Source organism: Bubalus kerabau, chromosome 4 (assembly GCF_029407905.1).
Source record: "Bubalus kerabau isolate K-KA32 ecotype Philippines breed swamp buffalo chromosome 4, PCC_UOA_SB_1v2, whole genome shotgun sequence".
Lineage (NCBI taxonomy): Eukaryota > Metazoa > Chordata > Mammalia > Artiodactyla > Bovidae > Bubalus > Bubalus kerabau.
The window spans coordinates 26,357,588-26,370,718 of NC_073627.1; the positions used below are offsets into that span (position 1 = coordinate 26,357,588).

Sequence of the window (13,131 nt, forward strand, 5' to 3'; positions counted from 1 at the left end):
GTTTCCTTCCCCTAGTTTCAAGCCCCACAATTTCAAGGGGAAAAGCGAAAGCTGGAAGCAACTTACTGCGGGAGAGCTGGGCCTGGGCTGCCGCCACACCACCGCCTTCTGGGCCCGGAGAGCGCTCACCTACCTCTGCCCCCTTCCCCACCACAGCGAGCAGTTAAAGTGTCACTTAACATTCTGGAGAATGTGAAATATACCGCGCGGTGTCAACTCCCCAAAACCATAAAACTAACTTTATGGACCTCACGTGACTTTCTCGAGCCAGTGAGGGGTATCTGTCTGACTTCTCCGCGATTTTTACGATCTAACTTCAAGATAAAACCCCTATCCATTTGACATCTAAATGTCATAGCGACTTTTGGGATAGTTTGCTATGGACAAAGGGGGACAAAGTCAAGGGGGAAGGGGGAAAGAGGGACCAATAGAGCCTCCAAGACCCTCGGCTGCCTCCTCACCAGCTCCCCCTCCCCCCCAGCCTTGTAAGAAGTTGGGCCAAGCTGGAAGGGACGGACTGGGTAAGTGTCCAGACTTGACTCTTGTACTCAGGGTGGAGGCTGACTTGGATGGAAGAGGACTGGGCCCGGGCCCTGGGCCAGTTCGGCTGAAGGGGAAACCAAGGGCCTTCTAGGAGGGACCCCAGCTCCTAATCAAGAGGGCAGGTCAGTTGGGCCCCTGGAGAGAGGAAGCCCTTGATAAATGTAGAGAAGACTGAGGGTAAGAGGAAACCTTTGAAATTAAGCTGATTTTTTTTGGAGGGGGTGGGGGTTGCCTACTGGGTAACAGGGTTGAGTTGGGATTTAGACTAGGGGACCAGGGGGCTGGGCAGGCCTGTATCTCTTCCAAGACCAGGAGCCTCCTGCTTAGGGCTTAGGCCCAAATTACTTTTCCTGAAGAGGTTTCCAGAGACTTTTCCGGCCAGCTGGTGGAAGGCCAGGGTGGAGTCCAGCTCAGCCTTTCCCTTGTCCCTTGCTCCAGCTTCAGGTGGGATTTCTGGGCCTCTCAGTCCCCCAGGCACGAAAGCCTGTCCCCTGGCCCAAGTACCGCTGGACTAAGCAGAGACTTAGGAGGATGAGAGGGGCTGCTGGGGAGCATCCTACTCTCCCTTCCCCACACCCCAGATCTATCAAGAATGGTCTAGGGTGTGCCTGGTGATGGGAGAAGCAGGTCCCCAGAGAAAAGACAAGTGGAAGGGCAGTGGAGGAGGGGAGACATTTATTTGACTTCAAGGAAAGCTACAAACAAATACCAAAAGCGAATCACTGAGACAGGCCCGGCAAAGACAGATTTCACACGTAGCACAGCATCCACTCGCTCACTACAAATGGTCTTGGAATCGAAATGGGTAGGGAAGAGGGGATAGGTCTGACCCAGACTATCCCCATATTTACAAGCTTTGGGCCCTCTATACCAGACCCATGGATTCACAGAGAAATACACAAGACATTTTACACTGAGGATTATTTTTGTTTTCTGAGGCTCCCAGGCCAGGCCTTGTGGGGCCTACCCAGGCGGCAGGAACTTAAATCTCACTATGTACCTTCCCTCTTTTCAACATCACCTCTTTGGTCCCCCTTAGCTCCCTCCCACCTCAGGACCAAGCCTTAGGAAACTTGGGCCTGGGAGTGGGGAGAGAGGAGGAAGAGGAAGGAGGAAAGAGACACAGTCATGGACTCCCGGTCTCCGAGGCCAGCTCAGCTGGGCCCGGCGCTGCGGCACTATCCCACCTCAACTGCTGCCCCTTTTAGAGAAGTTTCCAGCTGAAACTCAAAATACAGCGATCATCCTTTTATAAATAAGTTATAACACAGATGGGGAGGGGAAAGTTCACATTAAACATGCGAGTTTCTTTTTTTCCTGGGGGAAGGAGTGCAACCACAGACACGAACATTCAGAAACACTGGCGGATTGGGGGTGAACGCAGAGGAGTGGGGAGTATGGAGGGAAAATAATAATTATCATTATTATTACAATAATAACAAGATTAACCAGTCCAGGAGAGAGGGAGCCACAGGAAGACCTAAGACCAAACGAAAAATCGTAACACAAGGCCCGGGCTGAGGCAGGCTCGTGGGAACCGGTTCCCAGCGGGCGGCGGCAGCGCGAGGAGGCTTGGAGGGGCCAGGGCTGGGGGCGGCATGAACTCTTGGGCCGCCCGGGCTCCTCCCGGCGGGCTCAGGGCTGGAAGGCGCTGCCGGCTGTAGCCAGGCTCATACTTTTCAGTTTGTTGTCTTTCTTCCACTTCATGCGCCGGTTCTGGAACCAGATCTTGATCTGGCGCTCGGACAGGCAGAGCGCGTGGGCGATCTCGATGCGCCGCCGCCGCGTCAGGTAGCGGTTGAAGTGGAACTCCTTTTCCAGCTCCAGGGTCTGGTAGCGGGTGTACGCGGTTCGGGCCCTTTTCCCGTCCGGCCCGGTCATGTCTGGAGCAGACAGAGCAGAGCGGCGAGGCCGCGTTATTCTGGTTAAGGGAGGGGGCACTGGGTAGGAGGGGGGCGTGGAGCAGGACCCAGGCGTCCCCGGCACCCAGCTCACCGCAGCTCCGATCCTCCCCACTCCAGATGCCCGCATCCGAGCTTGCTTTCTGATGCCCCCTTCTCCTACAGCCCCCACTTCTGCCCGCAGCGAATGCGCCCGGCTTTGTCTCTTGCTCCCTCCCTGTGCCTCACCCTTCGCTGGGCTCAGGCGGCCGCTCACCCCGGGAGGGAGGAGAACGGTTGCACTTTTGCCCTGGAAAGCTCGTTTTACTGCTCGCCCCTCCTCTGCTAAAAGCAGTCTCAAAATTTCGGGGGCAAGCAGGACCCTTCCCCATGTTACATAAACCCCATCCTTCATCCTAAAGCTAGTACAGCTGGGCAAATAAAACCTAAGGCGAATCTGTGAACAAATTATTAAAAATACTCCTCTTCAACCCCCCAGCTAAGCCCTCTTTTGGCTCTGTCCCCCCGAGCTGTGAGGACCCTCTTAGAGTCTTCTCCCCCTCCGAAAAAGAGAAATCTATATTTGAGGAAAAGCCAAGCTCTCCTCGCCGACTCCCCCCACCCCCAAACGCGGAGAAGGAAAAGCCGAGAAGACAAAAAGGGGAGCGAGAGCGAGAATTACCATGGCTGATGTGAAGCTTCCTCATCCAGGGGAATATCTGCGGAGTCTGCCCCTCGGGCGCGGCTGTGGAGGTGGCCATGGGCTCTGGCTGCGCCCGAGCTAGGCTTGGGCTGCTTAGCTGGCTCGCTGCTTCCTCAGGCTCCGAGGACGCGCTGGCCTCGTCTATTTCGGTGAAATTGGCGCTGGAGCTGGCCGGGGTCGCCTGGTCGGAGGGGGACGAAGCAGAGGGCTTGGCGCCGTGGCTGTCGCCGTTGGTGCAGGGCAAGGACTCGGGCGAGGACAGGGAGCAGCTCGACGCCGCTTGCCTGAAGCGGGGCTCCTGGGCGGGCGCAGGGAAGGCGCGCGAGCTCTCGCCCACCGCCCCAAAGTGGCTGGAGGAGGCCGAGGAGCGGTTGACGCTGAGGTCCATCCCATTGTAATTGTAGCCGTAAGAGCCGGTGTGCATGGCAGCGGGATCCCTGTAAGAGCCGCTCAGAGAGCTGCCACTGCCATAATTTAGCAACTGATAGTCCGGGCCATTTGGATAACGCCCCGAGAAGGAGTTTACAAAGTACGAGCTCATTTGGGTGATTTTGGAGGGCTTGATTTGTGGATCGTGGTCGTTATAACCCTGTGCTTCACGATTTATGATGTATTAATGAATTATAGCGATGCACTGTACTTCGTTTTGCTATGTATGCGGCCAAATATGGGGGGGGGGTTGGAAGGGGGATGGGGGGGCGTTAGGGAATCACGTGCTTTTGTTGACCAGTCGTAAATTCTCGCTGATGACCTCAAGAGGTAATTCATGCTCTATGGTTACAAATAATGACGATCCGAGAATCGTTAGGGCCGATTCAATGCGAGCCTCCGAGAGAGGGGGAAAAAGGAGAAGGGGGAGAAACAGGGAGAAGGTTGGTGGCGGCCTCTGAGCAGAGCGCGCCACCTCCCGGCGAACGGCGGGAGCGCGGGCAGCCGACCGGCATGGCGGCGACGACTGCCTCCCTGCTGGCTCCGTGCAACCGCCGGGCTAGAAAGAAACCCGGCCTAGGCTCACACGAAGGGTTGAGTCTTTTAGAAGAGAAACCCGATTAAGCCTTTACCCACTTTCTCGTAAGTGGAGTTTGTCTATCGTTCGGTACTTCTCCCTGTCGTCGTCGTTATTATTATTATTTTTTTAACTGAAGATGACCAAAGCTTGATTTGCTCTTCCTTTACTCGGGCCTTGCAAGTCTCCGAGTTGGGGGCAAGAAATGGGGGAGAGGTTGGAAGATGTGTGTGAAAAACAATTATTGCAAAGGGTTTCCCCTGTGAGCCCGGCCTGGTCTGCTTCCTGACCCGGCTGCAGTGGTCCATCCACAGCATCCAGGCCAAGCCCGTGGGGCAAAGCCAAGGGTTCGAAGGAGAAACTTTAGCTTCTCCGGGTCCCCTGAGAACTTTGAAATACTCTTCCTCATCCTTAGCCCAGGACGGAAGGATGGCAGAACAGGATAGGGACCCCAAAAGAAGAGCCTAGCTGGGGCCAAGTGGCTTAGATGGGAGAAAAACGGTAGAGGCCACCGCATCAGGAACTCGGGTTTGGCTATAAATGTGGGCCTGAGATTCTGGGATCAAGGAAGAATCCTTCCGCTTTCTCACCAACTGCCTGCTATTGCCTTGGGAATCCCTACTTGAGACCCCTTGCTGGCATCTGGGTAGTTTCAGAATTTGCAGGGCGGCTCACGCCTTCCCGGGAAAGGAGTTCGGAGGACCAGCAGCGCCTTGCTGAGCGCGCTTGGCGGCCAGAGACCGCCACAGCTGGGCCCCTCTGCCGGATGGCTATTTTCTTTAAAAATAAAAAAAGGGAAAGAGAGGGAGGAGGAAGAAAGGAAAACAGTCTCCTCATCTTGTCGCCTGGGTGAGGGTGAGGGTGGCGGTGGGGGTGGGGGTGGGGGGGATGGAGTGGGGACAGAATGGGTCCGTTATAGTTGATGGGATGTGACCAAACTGCCCCATCACCTGGCTTCCTGCCCTCAGGTCTCCAAAGAGCAGGGGAAAGTCTTGCCCTTCGCCCAGGCGCCTGCCGGCGGCTTCACATCCCCCTACTTGTCGCTGATCCGCTACTTGAGGCAGGAAGGGACGCCTGGAGACTGCAGCTGTGGGCAGGGAGACAGACACCCGGTGGCCCCCATTTAGGCCAGGAGCCGAGGGCCAAGGCCGGCGGAAATCAGGCCATGTGGGCAGGCCAGAGATCACCGGCCTCAGGGATCCTGCGGACATAACCCAGCGCTGAGGCACAGAGACCAGCCTGGTTCAGTCTCTGCAGGAGCTCCCGGCTAGGGGGCCTCGGTGGCGTTCCCTCCTGCCACGGACAAACGAAGAAAAGCTAGAGAATAATAAGGGAACGACTCTTCTCCGTCCCCCAGTTCTGCACCAGAAGAGGCCGTTGTGAGCCTCAGCACCGGCGAGGCGCAGCGTTGGAGCCTGGGCCGGACCGCTGCAGCCTTTATCTCAACTGTAACTTCCGAGTCGCGTCTGGCCCTCTGGGGCCGACCAGAGCTCCGGCCTTCGCTGCAGAGTTTCCGGCACCGGGACGCAGGGGTGGCGGTGGGGAAGGGGGAGTGGCAGGGCAGGAGCAGAGGTGACTGAGCAGCGAGGTTTTACGTCTTTATTATTATTATCATTATTAATAATATTAATATTATTACCGAAGTATTTCACGTCCAGAACTAAGACACGACTACAAACACAACACATAGAAAATTAATAAAATAGAACTTTGTTTTCTTCTGAGGCTCCTCTTCTTACTTCTAGGTAGTATGTGCTCCTTCCAGTGGCTTTGGGGAGGGGCTGGGAGAGAGGTCTGGGGTCAGGGAGTCTTCGAGGCCCCCGCTGAGGGGACTGCGAATCTACCATTGAACCGTGCACGGGCGACATGGACGAAATGAGACGCGACACGGACAAGAGCATTTTGCTCTGCTTCCAGGAAACATCAAGTGAGTCCGGTCCTCAGTTCTCACGCGGGAGCCTGTTCGGGCGGAGGCGGTTGTGCGGGCATGGAGGCTGCGCTGGGGTGCCGGCTGGGCTCAGGCAGCACGGCCTCCCAGCGCCCAGGGAGCGCTCTGCGGGCGGGGGCGTCCAGGAGAGCGCGGGGCCCCGCCTGTCGCGCTCTGGAGAGCAGGTCCCCAGGCTCCCCCGCCCGCAGAGCCTTTCCCGGAGCTCTTCGCTGCCCTCCGTTCCCCGCAGGCCTCTCCCTCGCGTCCCCCCGCCCCCTGCCAGCGCCTTCATTCGGCCGGTTTTTCTTCTTCCTCCTCGGCACTGAGCTGAGACGCGCTGAGCAGTTTGCTCTCCTTTTTCCACTTCATGCGCCGGTTCTGGAACCAGATCTTGATCTGCCGTTCCGTCAGGCATAGGGCGTGCGCGATCTCAATGCGCCGCCGCCGCGTCAGGTAGCGATTGTAGTGAAACTCCTTCTCCAGCTCCAGCGTCTGGTAGCGCGTGTAGGTCTGGCGGCCGCGGCGGCCGCTGGGCCCAAAGGATGAACCTGTTACGCAGAGAGGAGATGCTGAGGCCTGGGGTTACCAAGGCCAGAACCCCCCCTCCCCCATTCGACCCTCAAACGGGGACTCTAGCCTGTCCCGGGATGCCCTCCACTCTCCCTGGTTCCTTGCCCCCCTCCCCTTTCCTCACTCCTCCAGCGCCCCCTCCAGATTCCCTCCAGGTCTCCTAGGCTTTTGCCTTCTGTCTAGATTCTTGGTGGGGGGGTGGGAGGAGCAGTTTTAAATCCCACCTGAGCCTAGGGGGAGGGGCTGGAGAAGCACTGGCCAGGTGTGTCTCTTCCTAGACGCATCTTTTTTTTCCCATCTGGCTCCCCCACCACCCCGTGATAGATTCCGGCCCTTAATCTGTAATGACGTGGATCGATCCATAGTCAGCATTAAGGGCTCCTCACTTTCGTGTCCCGTTAATGGACATCAATTTGGGATTTAAGACCGACAAATAATCCAACCCGAGACCCCGGCGCCTGCTTCTCCCTCTCTCCGACTCCGCCCGCTCCCTCTCATTCTTCCCCTTATTCTCCCCCCCCCCTCCTCTGACTACCACCCCTTTCCGGGTGCCTCCTCTTTCCCCAGCCCCCGACCCCCAGGGAAAACCAGTCCGGGACAGACTCAACTCTCCCTCGCCAGCGTCACGCCGCCCCCCTTCCCATGACGTACTCCGTTTTTAATGAACAGTCTTGGGGTGGGGGACCGGGCCAGAGCTGGGGGCGCCAGGGAGAGCCCAACCAGTGGCTGCGCGGGCTCTGCCTGCCTCCCTGACCCGGATCTCGGCTGCGGCCTGGCCCTCGCAGAGAACCCACTCGCTCCCCCTGGCTCGGAGTGCATCTGGGACTTTGCAAACTTTGCAACTCTTGAGGGCGTGAGGGCAGCGCGGGAGATCGAGGCAGGCGCCCAATCTTCCCTAAGCTCCAACCCGAGATGCTTTCTCCGTGGAAAAATTGGGGCTCTCTAGTTCTGACTCGGGGAGGGGGGAGCCCGCGGGGGTCGCGGCGGTCGCAGCAAGTCTCACTCACTGTTGCATGAATTCATCCGCTGCATCCAGGGGTAGACCGGGGTGGAGCACTTCTGCTCCTCGGCCTCGCCGAACACGCTCTTGTCCTGCGCACAGTCGGACTTCCGCGGCTCCGGGTGGAACGCGGGCGGCTCGTCGGCGCCCGAGAGCGCGCAGGCCGACTCCTTCTCGCGGTAGAAGGCCGGCGCCGGCCCGTAGTCGCAGGGCGCCGCCCGGCCGTAGCCGCCGCCGGCCGGCGGGTAATAGGAGGAAGAGGCAAAGCCCTTGTCTTGGCCGGGCCCGGGCCCGTAGGGCGCGGGGTAGTGCCTCAGAGGGTCCGCATACCCCGACGAGTAGAGAGGGAGCTGGCCCAGGAAGGACTCCTGCCCGCTGGCCAGAGTGACGGGGAAGGTGGAGTTCACGAAATAGGAACTCATTGGGAGGGGAGGCGCGCGCGGCCGCTGCTGCTCCGCCGGGTTTATGATTTGTTGTGTTTTATAGTCCGAGCGCCGCGCCTATTAGTAGTATATCTGAGATTGGGTTTTAGCTGAGGGGGGATGGCGAGGTGCCAGTGAGGGCCAGAAGGAAATACAACCATCTGATCCAACACTGACCAATGGCAGAGGCAGGAATTGTCAAATAGCACCCAGGAGGAGCGCAGCCCGCGCGAGGGACCCGCGCACAAACCTATCAACCTTTTTTCCTCCTTCTCCTTCTGCTTTCTCTCTCTCTCTCTCTCCCCAACAGCACAACGCGTCCCGTTCCACCTACGTAGGATCTGCGAAAGAGGCGTCTGTGCCTTTGAGGGAGGAGGGAGCACTTGGATTGAGACCACCCCATCCTCCAGTGATTAAATAAATATATCCCTCCCCTCCCCACGCAGAATAGGAAAAAGTTAATTGTGTTTTCAGAAAAGTTAACCCCTGACTTGCTTGAGCCCCATTCCCTCAAGGGAAGGTGGATAAATATCTCGGAATCTGGAATCTCAGTCTCCCTAGAAGAGAACTAAAGGAGAAGGCTGGTTTCTCGGGTTTTGTGTTGGTAGGAGGAGAGAAGAGTTCTCCGCTGATTAGCATCGCTTTCAGAAATCGAGAAGCAAAAGAAGAAGAAACCGTCTCCTTCCCAGGTTTTGAAAACCGTTTTTCCTGTTTCTCAGACCTACTCCATCTCCTCCAAGCCTGGGCTTATTATTCGTGCCTCTTTACAGCTCTTGTAGTCTGAGAGGCAGGCCAGAGGACCCAGAAGACTGGGAATTGGGAGGAGGGTCTGAGCCTAAAAGCTTCTCCCTTTTGCTATGCGGCTAGGCTAGGAGCTTCTTGGAAGGCTACCGCTGCGGCTGCCCAAGATATCTTGCCTGCTTCTAGTATGTATTGCTTGCTCTTGGCACAGGAAGGGGCACTGGGAAGAAGGGGATAGGGAGAAGAGGGGTGAGAGGATTGTCTGATCCCTATCCTGCCTGAAACCCTCCCTCCACCCCACTTCCTACCCCAAAAGACATTAGAATATCCTGGGCTACAAATTCTTAGGTATCAAAGGTGCCTCAGTAAGTACAGGAAAGAAAATTTTTCCTCCTCCAGTTTCAGGTCTTCAAACCTTCCTGATTTTGGAGACAATGATAAACCACTGGGAAGAGAGGAGCCATCGCTCCTTTCCCAGGTCTCTCCAGAAGCTGACAGTTCTTTTTTAATTAATTCTTTCTCAAGACGGTTTTTGTTTCGTTTTATAAAGGGGAGGGTTGGGTCCTCCTGGGGCCGCAGCAGGCAGCTTACCACTATCATTCCGTATCCCCTCTACAGATGCTCACTACCCTTCTGTCTCTCAGCATCTCTACAATCCCTCCCACCTCTCATATATGTATCACCAGCCTGCTGCCTACAAGCTTTGGTGTGAGAGAGTGTGTACATCTCTGACTCTTATTTTAGGAAAATGAGCATTGGAACCAGACTGGAAGACTGAACCACAGTGCATTTTCAACATTCTAATGTGCATAAAGGATGACAAGCTTTGGACCTGGGGCCAGGAATGGGCCAGAATGTGGGACAAAACCTGATGATGAAGGGACCAGGCTGACCCTTCTCTGACTTGTTCTTTGGACTCCTTTTTGTAGGCCAAATCTGCCCACTGAAGATGGCACAAGACACTAGGAAAAGTGGTAAAGGATTGAGGTTAGTGACCAGGGATGGAACTTGGTTGTTGCAAAGTGGCCCACAAGGCTCCCTAAACTTAGGACAACTTCTCCGCTGTGCCTTCATGGTTAAGTGGCTATTCCTGGTTGTCCCATCAACCACTTCCTAGCCCCTCTTTGGAGGGGAGGGTTGTCAAGATTTTAAAAAATAAACTGTAGCCTCCTAATGATGCAGTCATAAGTGCTCAAATCCAGCTGTGATTAGGCCCACTCCTGGAAAGGAATGGAGAACATTTGGGCTGGAGGAGCAAGGTGGAGAGAGTGCCTTGTGTACCTCCCTCCTCCTTGCTACTGAGGCTGGGCCTTGGGCCTCAGCCCTCCCTTCCTCCTTTCTGGTCACAGTGTCCTCAAACTAGGACTGTTTGGTATGGCCTTTCCCATGAAGCCTGGATAACATAAGATTCAGTAAGGGAGAAGACTTCCCCTATGATAGAAGCACAAAAACAATTGCCTTATCCTTAGAGTCATAGCCCCAAATTAACCTCACCTCTGCAGGTTGCCTGTCGTGAGATGGAGCCGCAAAGGCAGGGCCTGGGCGCCTGGAGTCGGGCATGAAAGGAAATAGCGCCTCATCGCTCTTATCTAAGCCCAGAGGTATTTATGAGCGTTTATTCGTCTGATCCGTTTGTTTGGGAGAAAGAGCAGGCAGGCAGGGCTGGGCCAGAGGCTGCCTGACTTCTGGAGTCAGATCTCTATGAATCTGTCTGTGGTTGCATCCACCGTCGTCGGTCTGTCTCCAGGAGGGAACATATAAATACACAGTGGGCACAGCCATCTGCTGGTCTGGGATGTCTCTCCCTGCTCAAGGAGGAGGTGTGTGTACAGAGAGGTGGATGTAAATGTGTTTTAAGTCTTGCCTACACAACAGAAGGATTGTATAGAAATCCCATTGGCAGGACTTATAACTGTAATTTCCTGAGCTGTGAATCTGTGGTCCTGTGGACGTACACACATTCCAGCTCCCCGGTAAATGTCGAAGTTCTGTTCAGCTCCAGAGTAGAATTCTCCTGCACTGGTAATCTCAGGGAGGATATTTGCCAGTAGGTGTTTGGAGGGGAGGGGTATTAAGACATTGTCCAGGCTTCCCACTTCCTCTTAGCTGCAAAGCTCCCTCCCACTCCCAGCTCTTAAGAGTTGTGGGCAACTTCCCCCACCCCAATCTCAACTCTGATTGGGGTGGGGTGAATTCAAACATCTCAACCCAATTCTTCCTCTAGATTCCACGATTCTCCGGGTTTGGGGAACATATATGTTCCCAGAGGAGCAGTGTGGCCTCTCCCAATCTTTGAGAGCAATTTACAGGGAACACTGCCTTAAAATTGACTCCTCCAAAGCAAGGTACAAAGACATTTCCATTATGCAAATGAATGGCATCTTCTCTGTTGGAGAGGGGAGCAGTGGCCCTCAGCTCCCTCTCCCCAGGCCCATGGGCACCCTAAGAGCCCTTAAAGGTTTCAACCCTCTGTACAGCTGCCTTCCCCTCTCCATCTGTCCTTCCGATTGTCGGCAAGAAAAACCTCCGAGGGGCCCAGGACTTTCAGGGAGCACTCCCCTGGGGGCTCCTGCACTGGGCCGGGCCTTCCAGCCGCCAGAAAGTCACTCTCTGATGAACAGCTGAAAGGGCTGCTCCTGCGAGGCAGACTCGCAAGGCGCCAGAGCCTCGGGCCGCAGAGACCCCGCGTTTGCCCCTAGTACCGCTGGGCCCCTCGACTTCGGCAGCTCCTCCAGCTCCAGACCCCGCAACACCTAGGCCTGCCTGGCACCAGAGGCAATTTCCTGGAACCCCTCGCCCAGGAACTGGGGCCACAGCACCTTGAAAGGAGCGGCCAAAGCTTCCTCCTGCGGCTTGAAAGCCCGAGCTAATCAGTAACCCGTGAGACGGGCCAATATTCAAACTCGGCGGCAGCGGCGCGTACCCTCGCCCTCGCCACCCCCTCCTGGGAAAGCAGTCGGCTTCAGCGGGTGTGAGGAGTAGGGCAGGAACGGAAATTACAATGGTTTGCTTCCTTAATGATTGATCCCCTCTCCCCGCTTTTTCCCAAAGCATGTTTGTGTCGATTTCGCTTGAAATGATTGGGAATGGGGAAGGGGACACACACTCACTTGCAGACACCAACAATTTCCAGAAAGCTCGGTTCAGTTCTTTCACCATACACTCAACCGGCCAAGGAACTGGCAAGACCCACCAGTCAACCCGGAGAACACAGACTCGGTTTGTCTTTTGACAACCGAGTGGAACTGCCCGGACCGGCGCCTCCCCTGCAGAACTCCTCCCTTGGCCGAAAAGAAAACCAAATAAACCTTGAACAGCCTTGGCCTCGGATGGATCTCTCTAGCGGCCCTGGTGATCCCCTCCTGAGTTTGTCGGGGACATTGGGGAGAGGGCTCTCGACTCTGATCCCCCAACCCTTTGATTCAGGGCCCCGTGCCCGCCAGATGCAGTATTAGTCCTTTTAAAATATGCCCTAGAAAAAAGCCGCTTCCCCCAGCCAGCCGCCAGGTTTGGAGCTGGGATGGGCCTGACAAGAGAGAGGGATCCTCGTTTTCCAATCCACATGTGGGCAAGCTGGAACCAAGATCCAGCGGAAGGTGATAATCTGGCCCGAAAGTCTCCAGAATCCCGCCGAACCTGAGCGGCTGAGGGCTCCGAGCGTGGGGCCGGGTTCAGGCAGCGTCGCCGGGCTTGCGGCGCCGAAGCCGCATGTCTCCAAACCGACGGTAGATGGCAGCAAACCGCATAATTTGGGTCAGAGCGAACTGTCTAAGGGATGATTTATACCCCGGCAAGACTACAGGAGAAAAAGACCTTTAGTCTGGGTAGGTTTGGGGAATTTTTCCTTTGAGAATAGGCTCCGAGTGCCGCGGGTGCTGGCCGAGAACTTCTCTGACTTCGCAGCCGAGGGGTCCCTTCAGGCACCCATACTGGGCCTGCTTCGAGGGCATCTACCTGTGCCACCAGGGGCCCCCTCCCGCGCCACAAGTGGCTTTCTCTCTTCTCAGCTCAGTTTTGAGAAGGCCAATATTCCCCTATGCGCATCCAGACCCTGCAATCCCTGGGCCACCAGAGACCCGAGATTGAAATCTCTGCATCTGGTCCTTAAAAAGAGGAAAGCAATCACCTATTTCTGCAAACCAAACTAAATCACAGTCTCTCCTGCTCTCCGAGCCCTAAGTCCCTTATCTCTCAGCTGGCAGCTTCCCCAGAACCCCTCTCTATTTTTAAGTTTTCACCTAGGGACTGGCGCCTTCTTCAACCCCACCAGCTACTTTAGGAATCTAGGCTTCCCGCTCCACGGTTCTTCTCCCGGCTCCCCCCACCCCCTACCCCCCAC

General features: G+C 56.0%; 2 protein-coding genes across 2 annotated transcripts; both read right to left on the reverse strand.

Annotated features, from left to right (window-relative positions):
* Nucleotides 1-1,207: 1,207 nt before the first annotated feature.
* On the reverse strand, nt 1,208-3,667 carry HOXB5 (homeobox B5). Its single transcript, XM_055579990.1, has 2 exons — nt 3,106-3,667; nt 1,208-2,426 (listed from the first exon to the last, which is right to left on the reverse strand). The coding sequence occupies exons 1-2, from the start codon at nt 3,665-3,667 to the stop codon at nt 2,179-2,181; spliced, it is 810 nt and encodes a 269-aa protein (XP_055435965.1). The 3' UTR covers nt 1,208-2,178.
* A 1,918-nt stretch (nt 3,668-5,585) lies between these two features.
* HOXB6 (homeobox B6) lies at nt 5,586-9,423 on the reverse strand. The gene is made up of 2 exons (XM_055576099.1): nt 7,637-9,423; nt 5,586-6,607 (listed from the first exon to the last, which is right to left on the reverse strand). The coding sequence occupies exons 1-2, from the start codon at nt 8,049-8,051 to the stop codon at nt 6,348-6,350; spliced, it is 675 nt and encodes a 224-aa protein (XP_055432074.1). The 5' UTR covers nt 8,052-9,423; the 3' UTR covers nt 5,586-6,347.
* Nucleotides 9,424-13,131: the final 3,708 nt, after the last annotated feature.